This window comes from Leuciscus leuciscus, assembly GCF_965113295.1.
Source record: "Leuciscus leuciscus genome assembly, chromosome: 15".
Lineage (NCBI taxonomy): Eukaryota > Metazoa > Chordata > Actinopteri > Cypriniformes > Leuciscidae > Leuciscus > Leuciscus leuciscus.
Genome location: NC_138739.1, coordinates 31331973 through 31354243, shown reverse-complemented (window position 1 = coordinate 31354243; position 22271 = coordinate 31331973). Strand labels below are relative to the sequence as shown.

At 41.2% G+C, this 22271-nt stretch overlaps 2 protein-coding genes and 1 long non-coding RNA gene across 3 annotated transcripts in view; 2 read left to right on the top strand and 1 right to left on the bottom strand.

The window, feature by feature from the left end:
- The window catches only part of LOC309475408 (complement receptor type 1-like), a 179455-nt gene extending 170061 nt beyond the window's left edge, over nucleotides 1-9394 (top strand). Inside the window, exons 43-47 of the mRNA XM_082138169.1 lie at nucleotides 5671-5850; nucleotides 7041-7232; nucleotides 7338-7529; nucleotides 8806-8991; nucleotides 9170-9394. Coding sequence (XP_081994295.1) covers nucleotides 5671-5850; nucleotides 7041-7232; nucleotides 7338-7529; nucleotides 8806-8991; nucleotides 9170-9366 — 947 coding nt within the window. The 3' untranslated portion in view covers nucleotides 9367-9394. The remainder of the gene's footprint in view (nucleotides 1-5670; nucleotides 5851-7040; nucleotides 7233-7337; nucleotides 7530-8805; nucleotides 8992-9169) is intronic.
- A 2686-nt stretch (nucleotides 9395-12080) lies between these two features.
- Nucleotides 12081-14702, bottom strand: LOC309476747. Its single transcript, XR_014198330.1, has 3 exons — nucleotides 14460-14702; nucleotides 12989-13038; nucleotides 12081-12560 (listed from the first exon to the last, which is right to left on the bottom strand). It is a non-coding gene; the product is annotated as an uncharacterized lncRNA (long non-coding RNA).
- A 3261-nt stretch (nucleotides 14703-17963) lies between these two features.
- The window catches only part of LOC309476675 (verrucotoxin subunit beta-like), a 45470-nt gene continuing 41162 nt past the window's right edge, over nucleotides 17964-22271 (top strand). Inside the window, exon 1 of the mRNA XM_082139822.1 lies at nucleotides 17964-18171. Coding sequence (XP_081995948.1) covers nucleotides 18102-18171 — 70 coding nt within the window. The 5' untranslated portion in view covers nucleotides 17964-18101. The remainder of the gene's footprint in view (nucleotides 18172-22271) is intronic.

The window sequence follows — 22271 nt, the reverse complement described above, 5'->3', positions numbered from 1 at the left end:
ATTTGAATGGGATAGGATGCCGTTTGGCCTTTGTAACGCCCCAGCCACCTTCCAACGGCTGATGCAGCGGTGCCTGGGTGGGCAACTGGTGGATACTGCATTAGTCTATCTGGACGACGTCATTGTCTATTCCCCAGACTTTGCTTCCCATCTAAAACATCTAGAACAAGTGTTCAGGGCCATGGAGAGGTATGGACTCAAGCTGCAGCCGGATAAGTGCCAGCTATTCCGGAAAGAGGTAAAGTTCCTGGGCCATTGCATAAGCGCTGCTGGAGTCTCCCTGGATCCGGAAAAGGTGTCAGCTGTTCAGGGGTGGGAACCCCCAAAGTCTGCCCGGCAAGTAAGGGCCTTTTTGGGTTTCGTGGGTTATTACCGGCGATTCATTAAAGACTTCTCCAAGATCGCCAGACCCATAAACCAACTGCTCGTGGGCACTGGACGTTCTCGAGGTCGGGGGTCCCCCATTGTTGCTTGGGACTCACTTCACCCAGCCCTTCATCCTGTATACGGATGTGAGTAACTTTGGGTTGGGAGCACTGCTCGCCCAACGGCAACAGGGAGTGGGAAGGGTTATCGCTTACGCAAGACGGAGTCTCCATCCAGCAGAACGGAACGATGCCAACTATAGTTCCTTTAAGATCGAGCTGTTGGCCCTTAAGTGGGCCATGTGTGAGAAATTTAAAGACTATCTGTGGGGAGCCAAGGTACTCGTTGTGACGGACAATAATCCTTTGGTCCACTTACAGACGGCCAAGCTGGGGGCTGTGGAGCAACGCTGGGCTGCCCAATTAGCCACCTACGACTACCAACTACAGTATCGGCCGGGCCGAGAACATACAAACGCCGACGTACTCTCCCGACTCCCTGCGTTGGCTGTTGGTGGTCAACAAACGGTGTCTTACCCTGAGGTGGGCGGAGAACTAATGGTGAGAGCGGTGGAGGCTCCTGGGACTGATGAGGATGAGATTGCCACAAGCTGGGGCTGGGACCCGCAACGGTGGAGGGGGCTGCAAGAGGCGGACAGTGATCTGGCAGCAGTTCGGGCCTACCTGGGGCAAGGGTGCCTACCCGGAGTGGTGGAGAGGCAAGCTCAGACACGGGCGGTGAGGCAGATCCTTGGACAGTGGGAGAGGCTCGGTTGGAGAGAGGGAGTAGTTTGTCGGTCTGTCCAGGATCCGGTGACCCATGACGAGGTACACCAGGTGGTGGTACCAGGAAGTCAGATCCAACCTCTGCTGCGGGCCTATCATGTTCAGGCGGGACATCAAGGACAGGAGAGGACCGTGTCATTATTGCGGAGGTGTTTCTACTGGCCCGGGATGGAAGCGTCCGTGAGTACTTTTATTCAAAACTGTCCTCGGTGTGTGCTTTTTAAGGCCAGGAGGGAAGTGAGAGCCCCAATGGTCCCCATGCGGCCCAAGTCTCCGTTACATATTGTGGCGATGGACTTCTTGACACTGGGTCGACCAACTGATCGTTACCAGAACATCTTGGTGGTCACGGACTTGTTTACCAAATATGCTTGGGCCATCCCGACACTAGATCAGACCGCTTGTACCACCGCAAATGCTCTATGGAAGGCGGTGATTCAACCCTTTGGCTGCCCAGAGACCCTCCACTCTGATCAAGGGCCGAACTTTGAATCGAGGATTATACAAGAGCTTTGCCAGCTTTATGGGTGTAGGAAGACTCGAACTACCCCATACCACCCCCAGGGGAACGGAGGGTGTGAGCGGTTTAACCAAACTTTGCTGAGTCTCTTGGGGACCTTGGACGCTGACCAGCAGAACAATTGGGTAGATTGTTTACCCGCCCTGGTCCAGGCGTATAATAACAGCATACACAGTACCACTGGCTATGCTCCGTCTTATTTGATGTTTGGGAGACATGTGCGGTTGCCTGCGGATCTGCTCCTAGGGACGGTTTCGGCGGGGGAGGCATCCAGTACCACAGAATGGGTGAGCCGGCATCATCGGAATCTTCATTATGCTTACCGACAGGTTACGGACCAGATAAGCGCAGCCGCAGCTGAAAGTAAGCGACTATACGATTGGACGGCAAGGGAGGCTCCCCTGTTACCTGGTGAGCGGGTATTGGTGCGGGATAGTCGGCGCCAGGGAAAGGGAAAACTCAGTGACCGGTGGGAGCCCAGGCCTTATGTGGTTGAGCGGCAACATGGCCCTGACCATCCGGTCTATACCGTACGACCCGAAGGAAAGTCGGGCACCAGAACGGAACTTACATCGGAACTTGCTCCGCCCTTGTCCAAATCTTCCAAGATCGAGGGAAGAGGTTCCGACAGTGCCCGCGGCCCCCAGGTCACCCTTAGTGGGGTGGGCACTCATACCGAGGTGCCCCGAGGTCGAGATAAGAGGGGCGGACCCTGTAGTTCCACCTAGACGCTCCCAACGAGATACCCAGGGTCAGCCCCCGGTGAGATATGGCGAATGGGACTCAAGTCCCACGTTCTAGGGACTAGAACGGATGGGCAGGGGGGGATGTCACGGAGCGACAAGCGGCCTGCCGGAACTTTTCTTTTTGGGATATGTCCCCCTGGGGAAGAATAACAGCAGAACACCAGAACGGTTCCGGTTCCCTATGAGAAGATCATGGCGGCGGGCGAGGTTTGATGAGAAAACTCACGTCAGGTGGCGATGCGTGGGATTATGATCCGTGATTGGGACACGTATTAGGAGAGAGAGTTATAAAAGCCATTCTAAATGAGAGAAGAGATGGCCGTCGTGGACTCAGAGGAATACAGGCAGTGGAGCAGAGATTGTGAAGACTTCTAATAGTTCAAGTGGGTGAAGAGCTATATATTCTTTGAATGAATAATGAGGATTGTGGAAAACACGCTGTGAGTTTGACTGAGCTTTGACTCCTTTCCTTATTGGCTTCTGATTATTACTGTGGCAACCTTGGACAGTTAAGTACCACCTTTGTAATTCTAAAGAGAAGATAAAGATTTGCCGTTTCCACTGTGGAGGCTGAGTTATGTGTCTGAAAACTGGAAATTAACTAAAACGTCTTTCTGATTTCTTCGATGCCAGTGAACAACAGTGTTAAACTGACTTGTGTGCAGCCCTTGCTTATTCGATCCATTCGGAAGGAAATGCCAGCTGGATGGTGAGAGGAAATGCCTTGGGTGCACCGTGAGTCTGTTCAATTTTGCAGTCCAATTGTTTAAGTGAGCACGAGTGAGTTTTTGCAGTGTTCTGGTGAATTTATATGAGTGTGGATTTGTGGTTTTTGCTTTCCACTCCAAATCACCGCTGATCCCTTTCTCTCATGCTGGGGCCGCTGAGCTATGTTGTTTAAATGACTCCATGTCTATCGAAGAGGTGTTATACAGAGTCTGACACCGTCTAGAGACCACACTGGTGAGATACGTAACCTCTTCTCTGCCTGAGCCCTGTGAGTGTACAGCTGCATTGGTGCAATACCTGTCATCCTCTCTGCCTGAGCCCTGTGAGTGTACAGCTGCGCTTGTGAAATACTATTAACCTCTTCTCTGCCTGAGCCCTGTGAGTGTATAGCTGCATTGGTGAACTATCTTTCATCCTCTCTTCCTGAGCCCTGCGAGTGTACAGCTACGCTGGTGAGATACGTAACCTCTTCTTCGCCTGAGCCCTGTGAGTGTACAGCTGCGCTGGTGAAATACTATTAACCTCTTCTCTGCCTGAGCCCTGTGAGTGTACAGCTACGCTGGTGAGATACGTAACCTCTTCTCTGCTTGAGCCCTGTGAGTGTACAGCTGCATTGGTGCACTACCTGTCATCCTCTCTGCCTGAGCCCTGTGAGCGTACAGCTGCGCTGGTGAGATACGTAACCTCTTCTCTGCCTGAGCCCTGTGAGTGTATAGCTGCATTGGTGAACTATCTGTCATCCTCTCTTCCTGAGCCCTGTGAGTGTACAGCTGCGCTGGTGAAATACTATTAACCTCTTCTCTGCATGAGCCCTGTGAGTGTACAGCTACGCTGGTGAGATACGTAACCTCTTCTCTGCTTGAGCCCTGTGAGTGTACAGCTGCATTGGTGCACTACCTGTCATCCTCTCTGCCTGAGCCCTGTGAGCGTACAGCTGCGCTGGTGAGATACTATTAACCTCTTCTCTGCCTGAGCCCTGTGAGTACAGCTGCGCTGGCGAGGTACGTAACCTCTTCTCTGCCTGGAACCCTGCTGTCCGAGAACCTACCTGGTCCACGTTGTTAAGCTCTGCTGTCCGAACGGCTACCTGCCCAGAGTCCAGCGTCTACTGAAGAGGAATCGTTATACGCTACCTGCCATCTACCTGGCCCTTGCTGCTCCACTGTGAAGCTCTGCTGTCCGAGAACCTACCTGGTCCACGTTGTTCCGTTGTGGAGCTCTGCTGTCCGAGCGGCCACCTGCCTAGAGTCCAACATCCACTGAAAGGGAATCGTTATATGCTACCTGCCACCTACCTGGCTCTTGCTGCTCTACTGTTAAGCTCTGCCGTCTTAACGGCAATCTGTTCAGAGTCCAGCGTCCACTGAAGAGGAATCGTTATACGCTACCTGCCGCCTACCTAGCCCTTGCTGCTCTACTGTGAAGCCCTGCTGTCCGAACACCTGCCTGGTCCACGTTGTTCCGTTGTGAAGCTCTGCTGTCTGAGCGGCCACCTGCCCAGAGTCCAGCATCCATTGAAGAGGAATCGTTATACTCTACTTGCCATCTACCTGGCCCTTGCTGCTCCACTGTGAAGCTCTGCTGCCCAAGAACCTATCTGGTCCACGTTGTTCCGTTGTGAAGCTCTGTTGTTTGAGCGGCCATCTGTCTAGAGTCCAGCATTCGCTGAAGAGGAACCATTACACGTTACCTGCCCCTCTCACTGGAAGCCTAGAGAAGATACGGCGATTGCCTCTTAAATACTCTTGTTCTTAACTTAATAAAGCAAAGACGTTTATTCTTTTAACTTTGTTGTCCTGCCTTTTCACTGGTTTGCTCCTTGAGGGACACGCCCATTAGGGGTGGTGGTGGGTCGGCCACTCCGGCCTGTGACACCTTTATCTTGAATTTTTTCAATATCCAGTCAAATCATTATACGTCTGCATAATGACGACTCAAAACATATGAGATCAGAATGTTTATGTTTTTAAACTGTTTCCTCGCAGCAAAGCAGAGATCGTGCCGTGATCTTTCCGTGGAAAACGGGTTCACACAAAGCAATGAGGAAGAAATTATTTACTCCTGTAATCCAGGTTATAAACCCTTCACTGGTGGGAACTGGTGGGATTCAGTGACATGCAGCAAAGGCTCTTGGTCTGAAGAACCTCGGTGCATCCGTGAGTTTTATTATTGTCAGTCTCAGATTTTAGACGAATGATAGTGTACTGAAATGTGCTTCCTGTTTTCTGTCTTTACAGGGGAGGGAGAATGTGGAGCTTTTCCCAGTGTTCACCATGGAAAACTAAAGCAAAGCCTTCATGGATCTGCTGAAGTGGAATGTGATCCAGGGTTCATATCAACTCAACGCTTCATAGCATGTATCAATGGTACATGGGAGAAACCAGTTTGTGAGGGTGAGCTTCTCAAACTCTTACTATATTTTTGTGAGGAGTAGCGACAGCATATAGTGAACAATATAATCTATTGACAATGTTAATCTAAGTCTGATTGGAGCCCATGAATTTATATTAATATCTTTTTTTAGTGGATGTACATTGTGACATTCCTCCAAAGGTGGAATATGCATTCATAACATCTAAACCTGAAGAATTGTATGTACATGGATCTAGCGTAACATACAAATGTCGAAGCTCATTCTTAATGAAGGGGGAAAATACAGTTTTCTGCCGCAAAGAAATTTGGGGAAAAACACCAACATGTGAAGGTAAGATTTTAATTGGTGATGATAACTGACTTTTAAAACGTCTTACAGATTAGTAAAAAAATAAAAAAATAATCTTGTATGGGAAAATGAAGAGAGACTGTTAGATATTTGACAATAAAGATGAATAACATCAAGTCCACAGATAATTTGTGGTGGGGACAATAATTACAAAATCAATTTGCTTTGAAGACTCAGTAAAATCATAATTTGAGTTTAGTCCATGTGCACTAGATTAATATGTTATTGTAATGTTAAATATTATCAGTTTTTGCTGATATATGCTGGATGACTCATCCTGCGCTACACAGTTTTACGTCCAATCAAATGCTCTCTAGAATCAAAATCAAATGAGTGTTTTAGTGCCATTGTGCTATACTCCTTTCTTATAAAAAAAGTTTTCTAACCTGAGAAAAAGGATTGAGTGATTTAAAAATGGTCACAATAATCCTCAGTGAAATCACAAAACCAAATTATGATAGCAACTCTTTAAATAAAGTAGTAGGGACACTTAGTAATGTACACACCTGAATGCATCTGAAGCTATTAATGATGGAAATTTAAAATAATGTATCTGATGTCACAGTCTCTCGCCACATATATTTTTTTCTTGTTTTGTTTTTTTGGCACATGAGAAAGATACAAGTACGAAAATAAAGAAATTCTTAGATACAAGTGCATTGAGCTATTCAATGAAATTCCAGAAGGACGATGAATCTGTGAAAATGGAAAATGGAGGGAAAAGTTCTGCACAAGAGAGTCACTTAAAATTGAATAAATCAAAAATCACATTTACTTACATAATGGTAAAAATTTACTAGATACATGACAAACATCAGCTGGGACTGATGGTGAATTAAGTGGAAAATGTTAATGTTTTATTAATTTATTTGTATCACAAATCTCTCACAAGCTAACAGACCTTAGTCAGGATATGCATTATATTGTGTATTGTATTGTATTATATTATCTTGAATTTTTCATGCGGTTGTTAGGGAAAGATGTATGCTCCATTTTTAGCTCAGTTTTCTTGGCTGTAACGCTGCTTGTTGAATATATGACAAAAATGTAATTGTTATGCTAAACCACTACTTTTGCAAAAGTAATTAGCATAGTTACTCTTGAACACTGGGCCACAAAGTATAAAAGCTTCTGTGTGGATAAATATGTGATCAAATGTCTGCTTTCTCTAGAGGCAACATGTTCTCTAAACACAACAGTGGAAGACTTAAAAATAAAGCGATTCCCTAATATTGAGGGTTCAGTCAAACATGGACACAAGTTAAGGTTTTCATGCAATGGACAAGGGCTGAAATTAAAAGGACAGAGAGAAATCACCTGTCAGCCAAATGGAGAATGGAGCAGCCCTTTCCCTAAATGTGAAGGTAAGGACACAGAATGTAAAAGCCTTGGACTGGACAAAGATAGATCAATGATAGATCTGTTGTTCACATGGAGGATGCTTGATTTATCAGATCTTTGTTCTTTAGAGGTAATGTGTGTCGCAAACCTGCCATTAAACATGAGATCAGACGGACACCCGGGGCCTGAGGTTTCAATCAGACCTGGACACACAATAACTCTTTCATGTGTTGGGAAGGGATCGGAATTACAAGGACAGAGTGAAATCACCTGCTTGTCAACTGGAGAATGGAACAACCCATTTCCTAAATGTGTAAGAGGTAAGGTTCACAGCTTTACTAGTCGAGTTTTTTTAGGAGTGTTTGTAAGCATCACTATTGCTCATATTAAAGTGTACGTTCTCCGATTTTCAGCCCACTTTGTATTGTTACATTGTCTGTATGTAAATGAACAATGTTTACTCTTTCTCTGTTTTACCTGGACAGAGAAATTCCATTTTATTCATCAGCAAAAGTTTGCTGGATGACAATAAAAACTCCAAGGCTTTTGTGAAAAGATCAGATTGTATTTCCGCATTTTTGTGTTCCCGCCCACGAACAGTTGGATCGACAGAGGGTTATTAACAGAACAGTTATTATAAGAGTAGGTTTATCACTGAAATTTGTATGGTTGTCTACATTTTAAACAGCATTATGGTAAAAATGGAACACTATGGCAACAGCTTTCTCTACACAACAGTGTATTCCTTCAGGGAGTTGGACAGAACTGATGGAACAGCAGTTTCTTTTAGTTTTTCCCCTCCGTTTGTCCTTAAACACTGTGTTCATAGTCATCCCGTTTGAAAGGGAGACTACAGACATGGAGGTTTTTCAGATTTTCTGTCACTGTGTTCTAAGAAGTTGCTATAAGAAGTATTTCCTACTAAAGCAAGGCTGTATTTGACTCTGATCAAGTCTATCCATTAGGAGTGGGTTAAACTGGTGGGAGTGGCCTTGGTTGGCAACATGCCCAGTGCATTATGGGTGTTGACTTTTACCTATACCTATTTGGCAAAAGGAAAGACAGTGGCCCCTTTTTCTCTGTTTTCTCTAGCCATGTAGCTCCAATTTCAACAAAAAAATGTGCCTTTCTACTACAAAGACAGCCACGTTTTATTGAAAGTCATTTTGCCAGCAGAGAATTATTCCTTTAAAGTTTGTGCTCAACTTTGATATGTAATTCATCAGCAACCATCCAAAACACGAGTTTTGCATGGATAAATGAAACTTAAACTTTCTTCAGAATGTCTCATTTAGATCTAGTTTATTATATTATATTATATTATATTATATTATATTATATTATATTATATTATATTATATTTATTATATTGAAAAATCCAACCCCGATCTCTTCGAAAGCAGAAAGTCATTTTCTTCAAGCATTTGATTAAAAATAAATGACCTTATATTCTCACATTAATTTAATGTGCATTACATTAAAAACATGTTTTGTTGTTTAAGGCCATAAAAAAGGCATCTGGCTGATATTGAGATGTGTTCATGCCACATTTACTTGGTGATCTAAAAACTAACAAAAAAATGTCTTTGCCCTCAGGGAAATGTGAGCAACCACCACAAGTAGACTTTGCAGATACAACAGAAATGACAAAACCTGAATACAATTCAGGGGAGAAAGTTGAATACATCTGCTTTAATAAATACACACTGGTTCAGCATCACCCCTACTCCAAATACATGACCTGTGAACAAGGCGAATGGAGAGGGAATATTAAGTGTTTAAGTAAGTATGGACACTCTATACCATATAAAACAAAGATATGTGAGTCTTTCTAAAAGTATTTATTGTTATTATTGTTATTATTATTTGTAAGTTTGATGTAATCTTGTAGTTATAGGCTGTGATGATGAATCAATGAATGTATATTGTAACAGTGACAGTGAGATGTTGTTTGTTTCAGAGCCTTGTTCAGTGACGGTGGAGGAAATGGATAAAAGAGGTATACAGCTGCGATGGCGTGGACGGGAAAAGATATTCTCACCACATGAGGACAGAATCACCTTTGCATGTCAGAGGGGCAAAGATTTAATAGGCAGTAGTATCCCCCTAATACAATACTGTAATGATGGAGTGATGAATTTGCCTGAGTGTGTGTGACAAGGAGAATAAAACATAACTGATGTATCAGCTGTAATAATAAAAAAACAAATGGAGCTAATCAAAATAAACACTTTTACAATTCAGTTTCTCTGTTTTGTAATTCTTGCAATTAAAACTAAATAAATTATAAAAATCAACATGTTTAAAATGTGCTAAAAAAAAATAATAATAATAAAAAAAAAACTGTAAGAACAAAGAGAAAAGTGCTAATAATCAAGTATTTTACTATCACGCAAATAAGGGGGACAGAAATACATTAGTTATTAAACTTTCTTTTTGCTCAGGATTTCTGATTACAAATGTGATGACAGTGTCTGTGTCAAGACAAAGAAACACTGACAACATATAATGGGGATAAAAAAGAAGGCTGTCTATGAAGTAAATGTATCTCATTAGTGGAATATTAAACAAAATATAGTAAAGCCTATATAGCTGTGGTGCGCGAGCTGATAAGAGACAAACACGCAGTGGATTGAGCGCGCAGCGGCACAGCGCGAGCTGGTCGAGCGCATCCCTTTTTCACAGACGTCAGATGAAAGTTTAATGTTCAGTCAGATCACTCGGATGTCAATGGCAAAGAAAGTGAAATGAGCCATGTAGCTTATTATTAACGTTAACTGACGAGAGAGAGAGAATATATTCACTGCTCAGAGAATCAAGTTGAAACAGAGCTACACTTTTTGACTTCCTGCCCCAATTATACAAACATTAGGGACACTTTCTATCCCCTTTTCACAACCCACCAGAAAGACTTCCATCAGAAATCAAATATGGACAAACTCCCACTCCTGCTTGGAGAAAGCCCAGTGAGCTCAACCCTGGCTGCCCGGTACGTGAGGTCCTGTCATGACAAAAGAGCCTCCAGCAGGACAGAGCTACCAACTGTATAAATATTAGAAGATTAGACATTTTTATTGCTATATGTTTATTTTCATGTAATTTTTCTTTTCTTTTTATTATTATTTATTTTTATTGTATAGTGTTATGAATGCTTTGGCAATGTAAAGATTTATTTCACCATGCCAATAAAGCTATTTGAATCTTGAATCTTAGAGAGAGAGAGAGAGAGAGAGAGAGAGAGAGAGAGAGAGAGAGAGAGCACTTCTGTTAAATGCTCTTGATTGTTGATGATCGTTCAGATTCAAACTAAATCGTATATGTAAGTAAAACATGAACTGTCACTATTTATGTATAACGAGTGGTTCTCTACATTATTACAGGACATTTGCAGATCAAGAAGTCCCATGAACGCAAACATCCAAAGCGCGCGCTCCAAAAACCAACGTCAGACAGCGCTCGAATACTGAATTGAATCGTCTTCACATCATGCGCTTGTACGGACGAATTCACACAACAATTATTTAAAAATGCCCGTCTTGGTGAGTATCCTAGCAAACAAAGTCGGTTATATCTCAAGTGAACGTATTATTCACGTGCGTTCGGTCTTAAAGGGGCAGCATTTTAATAAACCTGCTGTTGTGTTTTAATGTTAATCAAACAAAGGACAAATATATTAGGCCTACTCACTGCTCTTGACTAAATAAGTTACATTTTATAACTTTACAAAAATATCCATCTATATTTAATTAATACAGTAATGAATATGCAGTGTTTTTTTTTTTTTGTTTTTTTTTTTACATTTGATTGATCACTGTAGTTTTTGTTGTAGTATCAAAATTGGAATAAATAATTGATATTTCACTGGAACTGACCCATTCCTCAACACTGAGCCTTTCTGGAGTTGATCTAAATATGGGCTGTGCTGTTAAATGAAAGATAAAGTATGATAGAGCAATATAATGAACAGTGAAAGTAACAGAAGCTCATACAATGCATTTTAGCAGTAAGCATGAAAATAAGTGAAGGAAATATATATTTGATGATTTTTTTATTTTTTTTAATTGGTTTCTCTACCAATACTTTTAAAAATGACAAATGCAGTCAAAATACAGGTATCGGTTACGTTATCGGACTCGGTCTGGAAAAAGTGGTATTGGTGCTTAAAGGGTTAGTTCACCCAAAAATGAAAATTCTGTCAGTAATTACTCACCCTCATGTTGTTCCAACCGCGTAAGACCTTCGTTCATCTTCGGAACACAAATTAAGATATTTTTGATGAAATCTGAGAGCTGATCACTTCTCCGTAGGCTGCTAGGTGGCCCAAACTTGCTGGCCCAGAAAAGTTATTAAAGAGATCGTTAATATAGTCCAAGTGACTACAGTGGCTCAATCTTACCCAGCAAACATTTGGACGTGTAATGACCGTTGAAAAGACGTCCGTCCGACACGTCCCGTCATGGTTGAAAAATAGTTCCAAAATGGAAATTGAACCGACGTCTTTTCTGGCCGTGAATTCCACGTCTCTTCTGGCCGTGAATTCCACGTCTCTTCTGGCCGTGAATTCCACGTCTCTTCTGGCCGTGAATTCCACGTCTCTTCTGGCCGTGAATTCCACGTCTCTTCAGCGCGTCCCTGGACGTCAGAATTAGTCTTCTTCTGGATGTTTATAAGGTGCGTTGCTGCCAAATGTAGGTGTATATATAAGCCTACAAATAAAATAAATCGCACCTATACTGGTTTTACACATCTGAACTTGACAAAGGTTCTAAAAAGGTCCAAAATCGGTCCGGTCAGACCTGGACGTCTATAGAACGGTTTTAACACGTGTACATCAACACATTATTTGTGGACTAAAGCAAACAAAAAGAATGTCGTAATGTAGCACAACATTTTATTGTGAATATTACACTTGAAATTGTCTCCCAGTTGTTAAACAGCCAGGATTAAAAGAAAGATACTAAAAATAGTTCAATGTGGTAAATTCTGTGGCAATGGCATTTCTCTAACAGTTTTACATTAAGGTTAAGCAGTCATGCAATCAAACTAGAATATAACAAAAGTACAGGAACAGTCAACACATTATACGTTACAGTCTTTCTATAATATTCCATCACTGTGTCAGAGCCTTGGCAGTATTAACTTCCAGTTACTAGCAGTCTTGCATTACTGTTAAACAGCCATAAATAAAAGTTTTTAGAGTCTATGAAATTGGTTTATGGCTTTATGGTTTTGTTTATGGCTCATTTTTTATATCCACCACCCCCAACTCTTCTTGGAGTGTGCTTCAGGTGTTCTGCCATTGCTGCATCAATGTCTGAGTCAAGCATTTGTGCTCCTCATCTTCACAGCATCTGAGGGAAGAGAATATGGTTAAACAACAAACAAACAAAAAGGTTAATTTTGAGGTAAATGACATGAACTTAAAAAAAAAAAGCCCTCTTCAATACTGTGGTGCCCTTAAGAGAGACCCTTAACTAGGTATGCAACTGTGTAAATGTGAAAAGGACATTTCTGATAAAGACAGGTGGTCTTTTAAAGAATGTCCCCTGAATAGATACAAGTTAATAAAAATGACATTAATATTACACAAAGATTTTTTTTGAATGTCATAAGGCCAAAATTACATCATACAAAGGTGTAGCTTTGAATGGCTTCTTTTGACCACAACCCCTCATATTGAAATTTGCTATTAAGGCATTTTACATGATTCACACACACACATTTTTCACCATAAATAGTATGCAGCAATACACTCAAACAATTAAAGGTAAAAACAGACCTGTTCATGACTTTGTTTACAGATCCACCAACTCTGGACAGCTGCTGAATCTAAATGTGACACCACAATCAAAATAATGGAAGTTAATATATTTTAAAAAGAGCATATATATATATATATATACAGTACCAGTCAAAAGTTTGGAAACATTACTATTTTTAATGTTTTTGAAAGAAGTCTCTTATGCTCATCAAGCCTGCAGTTAAAAAAACAAAAACAAAACAAAAACAGTAATATTATGAAATATTATTACAATTTAAAATAATGGTTCTCTTTTTTAATATACTTTAAAATGTAATTTATTTTTGTGATGCAAAGCTGAATTTTCATCAGCAAGTACTCCAGTCTTTGGTGTCTTATGATCCTTCAGAAATCATTCTAATATGATGATTTATGATCAATGTTGGAAACAGTTGTGCTGCTTAATATTTTTTTTATAACCTGAGATACTTTTTTCAGGATTATTTGATGAATAAAAAGTTAAAAAGAACTATTTATTTAGAATAGAAATCTTTTGTAACAATATACACTACCATTCAAAAGTTTGGGAAAAACAACTTTTTTTTAAAAAGAAATTAGTACTTTAATTCAACAAGGATGCGTTAAATTGATAAAAGGTGATGGTAACGATTTATATTGTTAGAAATGTTTTTATTTGGAATAAATGCTGTTTTTATGAATAAATGCTGTTAACGTTTTACTCATCAATGAATCCTGAAAAAAGTATTCCAAAAAAATATATTAAACAGCACAACTGTTTCCATCATTGATAATAACTGAGTATCAAATCATCATATTAGACTGATTTCTGAAGGATCATAAGACACCAAAGACTGGAGTACTTGCTGATGAAAATTCAGCTTTGCATCACAAAAATAAATTACATTTTAAAATATATTTAAAAAGAGAACCATTATTTTAAATTGTAATAATATTTCATAATATTACTGTTTTTTTTTGTTTTTGTTTTTTTTAACTGGAGGCTTGATGAGCATAAGAGACTTCTTTCAAAAACATTAAAAATAGTAATGTTCCCAAACTTTTGACTGGTAGTAATATATATATATATATATATATATATATATATATATATATGTGTGTGTGTGTGTGTTTTCCTACAAGTTTAAATGATTTGTGGACTATTATTGGTCCGAACCAATAAACTGTCCGTGAAGCACAAACGAGTAGCGTAGTTTCGTTCCGCTTTCATTTTGTTTACCATTCGCTGCTGGGCAACGTTGCGGTCGCGCCAGCGCGACATATAACACAATTTGGTCACACCAGCAGGAAAAATAGTCGCAAAATGTATAGAACCCTGCCTTTAACCCGATTAACTTTTAGCCTACTAGCTAATTTTATCCAAACTCAAACTACATCTCAGTTGACAATGTGTGAATCATTTATATTGGTTCCTTCGAGTAAAACAAGTAAAACTCAATCACATTTATTAAATAACACAAAATGTACTTACCCAAAAGCAGATTTTTTGTAATTCGTCGACTTTCTGTAATTCTGCAACACACGATGCACCCTCAAGTCCTGCTCGCCTCGTGGTACGGTGGTTGTTCAAAAAGAAAACGCCCCAAATCGCGAGATAATACATTACATCCTATCGCGGGATTTTGCAATATCGCGAGATTTGTTACAACATCTCGGCAGCAGTTTTGACGTCAGTGTACGTCTTTTCAGAACCTCTTAAAAACTACTTGGGGCACTTAAATTAATTACTGTAGTGTTGACCAAGGTGTATGCATAATTGCTTTAGCATATTTCATAGGATTTCATAGAGGGTCATGATGGACCATAAATGCACGTGTAAAGGACGTCACCTAGTGGACGTCCACTTGCGACTGTTTTTGGCCAGGGACACGACGTACGTGCAGTCGGACCAATGTGTGCTGGGTTATTGCAGTATTAATCATGCAAGGATTAAGCATATTTTTTTTGCATATTTCAACACGGATTTCATAGAGGGTCATGACGGACTATAAACGCACGTGTAAAAGACGTCGCCAGGTGACGTCCTCTCACAACCGATACACAACTAGGTTAGATATTGAACTGCACGTAGCTAAAAGTCAAAATAACAACTATACATGCAACCCCAGATAACTGTAGACATGTACAAATGTATCTGAATGCATTTTTAGGAAATGTTCTGTGTTACATATTTTTACCAATTTATGCCGTCCTACCGCGACTATTTTTGGCCAGGGACACGACGTTGCCGTCGGACCAATGTTTGCTGGGTAAGTATATCAAGCGACGAGAATACTTTTTGTGCGCAAAAACAAACAAAAATAACTACTTTATTCCACTATTCATTTCCTTCTCTCTGGGCCTCGTAAGTGTTTTTGCGCAGCGCGTCTGTGTTACACGTCACCACGTAGGCTCACTATTGGCCGACGCTGGTCATGTGTGTAACGCGCAGCGCAAAAACACTACGCAAAGCAACTAGAGGCCCAGAGAGAAGGAAATGAATGACCCAACACGAAAATGTATAAACGGCTCCATTACCTTGTATCTTACGTTATGGCCCCATAGAAGCAGTTTTTGTAAAAATAGGCTAACGATTGCGTCATAACCACGCGACTCTCTGTCACACAGTAGAGAAATTAGCGTATATGGACAGGAGGAGAAGCTTGCGGGCAATCGGGGGGACGTGGAGACAAAATGACAAAATAATTAATCAGAATACTTAGCAAAAGTTGCTCCTGCTCCTAGCTCATGGACACCTCCTACTCACACTCTCCGTCTCTGCAAGTTTCGGAAGGGAATGATTCAGATTTCTCTTGGCACAGCTACTAGAAGACAGACAGGTTGCTCACGTCACATCTACGTCGTCAAGCTCAGATTGAGTCTGCGCAGTACGCTCAGCCATCACGAAGTGAGTGCTTCTAATTGACTTCATTTTTCTCAGTTGAATCTAATGTGTCCATTTCTTTTACCGTCAATGTTTGGGACAGGGCCAAAGAACCTTTGGATGCACCTGTGACACATATGACGAGCACGCATTCCGATGACGTTACCGTCTGAGGCTGTCAAGTTCAATGTCAATTTTCATTGATGTGTTACACACATTATTCACAGTACAAGGACAGTGCTGCTAAAATTAATAAAGTAAACCTAACTCAGAAATTGGGCTCTATATGAGTTCAGTGAATCAGGTCAAATGATTGTGAAATAATGATTATGTTAAAACACAACCAACACCATCAGATCACCTTTTCTATTTGTTCATCTGACTGTTATAACTCAGGTACAGCAGCCAAACAAAATCTAAAGTTGTTGATATAAGGGTCAAGAGCCCAACTAAAACAAACACTGATCACCATAATGGTGACTTTACGGTTTTTCTCCTTCGGTGATTCTGCTTGTTAACATCACGTGTCTTCAATGTTGGCGATAAAAAATAAAGAGTTCTTAATTCATCTTTGACGTCTGTCTGTTATTCAGATATTTATAATTTTTTTTACTCATTTTAAATGGTTAACTTTTAAGGAATTAATTTGATTAATTATTACTCAATTCTAATTTGTTAAATTTAATTAATAATATTGCTTGTAATCTGTTGCCACAATTTTGAGTAGATATAGCGTATTCATTTCTGATCAAAACTTCAACATAATAGAAAAAAAACTCTTTCAAACAACTGAACATTAAACATTAACAGATGTTTCCCTTTGCTCAAAAACACATAAAATAACACTTCATTTCAACATGTACTCTCCATTTCCCGCCATGTGCAAACTATCCTGGGAACTAACAATGGTGTCTCTAAAACCGCATAATTGATCAAATTCTCTTCAAATAAATAGGTAGCATTTTTTCCTTAATTTTATCATCTTAATCGGTTCCTCAATTTAAGCCTCAAAACTGTGTATGTTTCCTTATAAAATTAGGAAAATGTATCTCTTAGTGAAATGTTCTCAATATTTTTGTATACAACACTGAACCACAATTTTCTTAATAAAATATACACAATATTTTTAATTATCACTTTAAAGTTTTTTTTATGAAAATTACAAGACCCATGATTAATTGTTTTACACTAGTGTTGACTGCATTCAGTAAGCTAACCCTTCAACTACGCAAGATATTTGAACAAATAAACAATATTCCCTACAAAAATAAAAATAGGTTTATCAGTTACTACAAACCAAGCTTTTTTTATCTTGTGAATTTTGTCGATTTAATTTTGACGTTTATGTTATGCTTATTGCTATAAAATAATCTATTCAATTCAGGGTTTTTAGTATTTACACAAATGCAAAATCACAAACCTCAGAACTTAACTTATAAACTTCTTATAATATTTGGTTTGACATGTATTTTCACAGTCAGCATTTCACAGTCACAAGAACTCTTTTTTTCAATATTTATTGGGGAAAAAAATACATTTGTATTCATTTTCCATGTCCTATTTTAAACATAATTAATTGTTTGCCAAGAATCACATGACAACCATTTGCAAACAAAGTTAAAAACCTTTGAGTTTAACAATTCAGTGTTTACATAAAAAGCTAGATCCAGTAAAAGACATCCAGCCTTTACATTTCCAACTCTTTTTTTAATTAAAATTTTTTTTTATGTGATATAAGGAGGATCATCTAGGTCATAAGAGATAACAACAGTTTAAGCAGTCGAATACTTTAAGGCTCAAACTCTTCTTCAAAATTGTTGTGAATCTTCTTCGATCTCACTCATTATGCTTTATGGGACAGATTCATTCACCACATAATGTACTATATGATTTGATTCACGAAGAACATGAAAAACATTAACAGAATTAAAGAGTTCAGAGGTGAACATGGCATGATGGAACCTTTGCTCATGTGTTGAACAACTTTGACTCAAGAATTTTGACTTCTCTAAAGTAACATTTCTTTTGGTGTGTTTAAATGGCAAATAAGAATTGCTGCATCAGATAATATATATATTTTTTTTATTATTATTATTATTTTTCACTTATATGAAATATTGCTTGTGCACAGAGTGGTCTGGTGTAAGAAAAACCTCTCTTTGACTTTGATAAATGATTAACTTGTTGATCCCCAAGCAGACAAGAGTATCAGAGACAGACCAACAAAGATACTTGTGAATTGAGATCAAAATGAGAGTTCCTGTAAAATCCCTCAGCTTCGTCTTTTGGTTGTTTTCCTTAAATTGTGCTCGATGTCAAGGCAAGTGATTTTTTGTTGTTGTTATTTATTTAAATGTCTTTTTAATTTAGATTCTATTGGCTTGAATATAAATGTTATATTATATGCACTTCCCAAACTGTAGATTTAGAAAGTGTTGCCTAGTTTTGCATGTGCTTCAGCTTTAATGTAGAAAATGTCTTAGTGTTAAATTTTTTTGTGCTTCTCAGAATGTTGTATAGCAGATTAACTATAAAAACACAGAACCAGTTGCGAAAGAGTTATACGATGATGGTGAAACAGTGAGGCTGAGCTGCACGACAGGTTTTACTATAGATTAAAATGTGAAAAAGGACAATGGAAGACATCCATTGAGCGACCATGTGCAAGTGAAAAAATGGTAAATTCCACATCACCAATGACCACATAATTTTTGGTTATTAAATCAATGTTACAATGCAGAGTAAAACTTGTTTGATTTCTACAGAGATAAAATACAGTCACGCAGGGGTCACAGCAAATGGTGATTTTAGGGTGCTTTCACACTTGGTTCGATTGCCTGTTCCGAACCCGAGTTCGATTGCTCCCCCCTCCCCCTGCCCCCGATGGACTGTGTTCACATTATATTATTTGTATCCGAACCGCGGTACGCTTGCGTTATCAAGCTGCAGCTGGCGCGTACTCGTGTTGCTTGGTAACCGCTATGAAAAGGCGTCAAAATGGATAGAATTGCTCGCTTCACATTTGTTCTTCTTTTTTTGAACCTTTGGTTTTGTTTTCAAAGAAAAGATACAGAAACACACTTGCGTCTGTCTGCCGCAAAAGTATTAAAACCGTTCCAAAGACAGCGGGATGTCCGCCCGCCTGCCTAAGACAATTTTTGTGGAGGCAAGCAGAAATCATCTCTCTGCTTGCAGTGCGTCAATCCCGCTTTTCGTCAAGGTAAGTGTATATAGACCCTTTTACAGTTGATAAACACACACGTACGCAGGCACGCACCAGATTATACGTCATCAATAGCGGTTCACTTCCGCGATTTGGTACGATTGCGTTCATATCAGCAGCGAACCGTACCCGAGTTCACATGAACCGTACCCCAGACCACCTTTTTAAGCGGACTCGAGTACGGTTCGCGGGTGCGCCCCCGAGTTCGGAAAACAGCGTTCACATCATCCAAACGAACCGAACTCTGACGTCATTCGAACCCGGGTGCGCACCAAAAGTGCTAGTGTGAAAGCACCCTTAGTCTTAACAGAGTTTGTTTTTGGAGCAACAGTGTTGTTTACTTGCGAGAAAGGGTAAATGTGCTTTATGCTTTTTATTCTCTTTATATGTATTGTATGAAATGTTTGGAGCCCCTAAATGGACATGGTGGTGGAAAAAATTTGGGACGGGAGAAAAAAACAATTTGTCTTGCCTTGCCTCTGTCGCCTGCTCATAGAGACCAATTTATATTATAAACTCGTTTTGAGGAAAATTGGGTTGTAGCTTGTTGTTACTATGATTGGAAAGTGATTGGGAGATTACAGAGGAGGGAAGTTATGGTGATGTTATTCACTTTGAGTGTATATCTAATGACAAACAGATGGACGGAAATAGTGACATTCACTGCAATCATGAGGCAACAGCATTTTCAGTAGTTACAATTCCTTTGTTCTTTTCCTGCCACTCCTTCGTATCCATGGTTACTGTCATTTTGTTCATTTGTATCATCTGTGTTTAGTTCATCATCATCATCATCATCATCATCATCTATGTCACCTGTGTTCTGTTAATCAGTGTTCATCAGTGTTTGTATTTAGTTCCATTCTGTTCAGTCAGTCTTTGTCTGATCTTTGTTCTACTGTGTGTGTAAACCTTCTGCCTGTCTGGATTATATTGTTAGTAAAAGTTTACATTGGAAATTTCCATTCTGCCTCTTCTACTTCTGCACCACACCGTGACAGAAGATTGCACCATTAAATGGATATAGCTGCACAGTTCGCTGCTTTGGCACGGAAAGGTCTCAACTTTGTAGATTACTCCGTGGAGTTCTTCTGTCTAGCCATCCTCTCCCCCTATGATGATGATGAGACCCTCAGAACCCTATATTGGATTGGGGCTAACTACTACCACCCAGTTGAACTTCCACACACCTGAGGACTTCCCTGGAGGGATGCCATTCTCAAGTGTCTGGAAGACATGTACCCCTGGTCCAGAAAACTGCTGAGTCCAGGGTCTCGTCCCACCGAGACCACCCCTCTAGAGCTTCCTCACGACAGGCCTGCCCAGTCTGTGCCTCTTCACATCAGGTATGCCCAACCAGAGACTGTTCACGCCACGTCTGAGCCCTCGTCTCTGGCCAAGATGGCCGCCGCTACACCCGAGCCCTCGTCTCCGGCCAAGATGGTCTCTGGCCAAGATGGCCGCTGCCTCGCTACTTGAGCCCTCAGCCAAGATGGTCGCCGCCTGAGCCCTCAGTCAGGATGGTCGCAGCCATGCCAAGACCTGTCTCTGTCCCCGAGCCTGAGTCTCCTGTCCCCAAACTCCCACCCAGCCTTCTCTCACCTCCTGCTAGCCCCACAGCCCACCCACATGCCACCTTAAGCGAGGTGAGCTTGTGGGTCTACCAGTGTTCAGCTCCAGCATGGTCGGTGGATCCCTGGTCTCCACCACCAGGACTCTACCTCGGCCCGTCAATCCATCAGCTCAACCTTGGCTCCTACCTCCCTCGGCTCCTACCTCCCTCAGCTCCACCGTGGTCCATCAGTTCACCAGTTTCGCCAGGCTCCCTCGTCCCCCCGGATCCACCTTGGTTGCTCGTCGACCTACCCTCGCCTCTGGACTGCACTCCTCTGGCTACGCCTCATCCCTTCGTCCCCCCGGCTCCATTGGACTCCTCACTCCCTTCTGTTCCTCCTTGTTCCTCACTCCCTCTGTCTCCACTGTGCCCTTCTGTGTCCCCGCCTGCACCTCAGTCGCCAGAGCCGGTGGCTTCGCCATGTCCTGCCGGATCCTCTGCGTCGCCTGGGCTCGTCGGCTCTCCGGCTCCACCCTGATCTCCTCTCCAACCTGCTCCGACCCCGTCAGTCGGCCCCCTGGAGTCATCAGCCCTGCCTCCTCCATGGCTCCTCTCTCCGTCAGCTCCGCCCTGGCTGCCTGCACAGCCTGCTCTGCCCTGGCCCCTCCTGCCTTCTGTCTGTCCTCACCTGCTGTTTGTCCTCCTCCTGAGTCCCCTCCCTCCTTCTGCAGTTGGCCTATCTATGGTGCGGGGAGGCACCTGCCGGGAGGGGGAGTACTGTCACGTGTCAGGGTTTGTTTGTATTTTCAGTAGTTTCATGTCTTTGTTCTTTTCCCGCCACTCCTTCGTATTCATGGTTGCCGTCATTTAGTTTTTGTATCACGTATTTAGATCATCATCATTCTGTTAATCCGTGTTTGTATTTAGTTCCATTCTGTTCAGTTAGTCTTTGTCTGATCTCCGTCCTACTAAGTGTGTGAACCTTCTGCCTGTCTGTACCTGTTTGTATTATATTGTTAGTAAAAGTTTTGTTGTAATAAGTTTTATTATATTGTTAGGAACTTTGATTCTCACTCTTCTTCTGCCTGCACCACACCATGACATTCAAATTGTACTCTAAGTTTGTTTTTGTTTTAGGAATTTAGCGCTGAAACCCTTTTGTTTTTGTGTTTTTTTTTTTTGTGTTTTTTTTTAAGTGCCTAAAAAAGGTCTTCTCTGCGCAGAACTTCACCAAATTAGCTGAGCATGTGAAAAGGCTTTATCTATTTTTTTTACAGGCCTTTTTTATTTGGGGTTCAAGCGCGTAGTGCTGAAACCCTATTGTTAATTTTCCCATGATGCAGCATTTTCCATCTAACACTGATCAGGCAGACTGAACCGTAAGTTGTAGAGACTTGAAACTTTGAGAGCTGGTAGTACTCACACCGCCTACAACGTCACCAAAGGCATGCCCCGAACAGCCTGACACCGCCTACACCGCTACGCTGGTCAAAAGTACGAAATGGCTCATAACTCCTAAACCGTTAGGTGTTGGCTCAATTGTTTTATGTTGTTGGAATTCTTGGCTCAACCTTGCAAAAACCTACTTTTGCAAAGTACTCCTAGGTTTTTGGCCTGATCGGAACCAAACCACTGCAGAAAT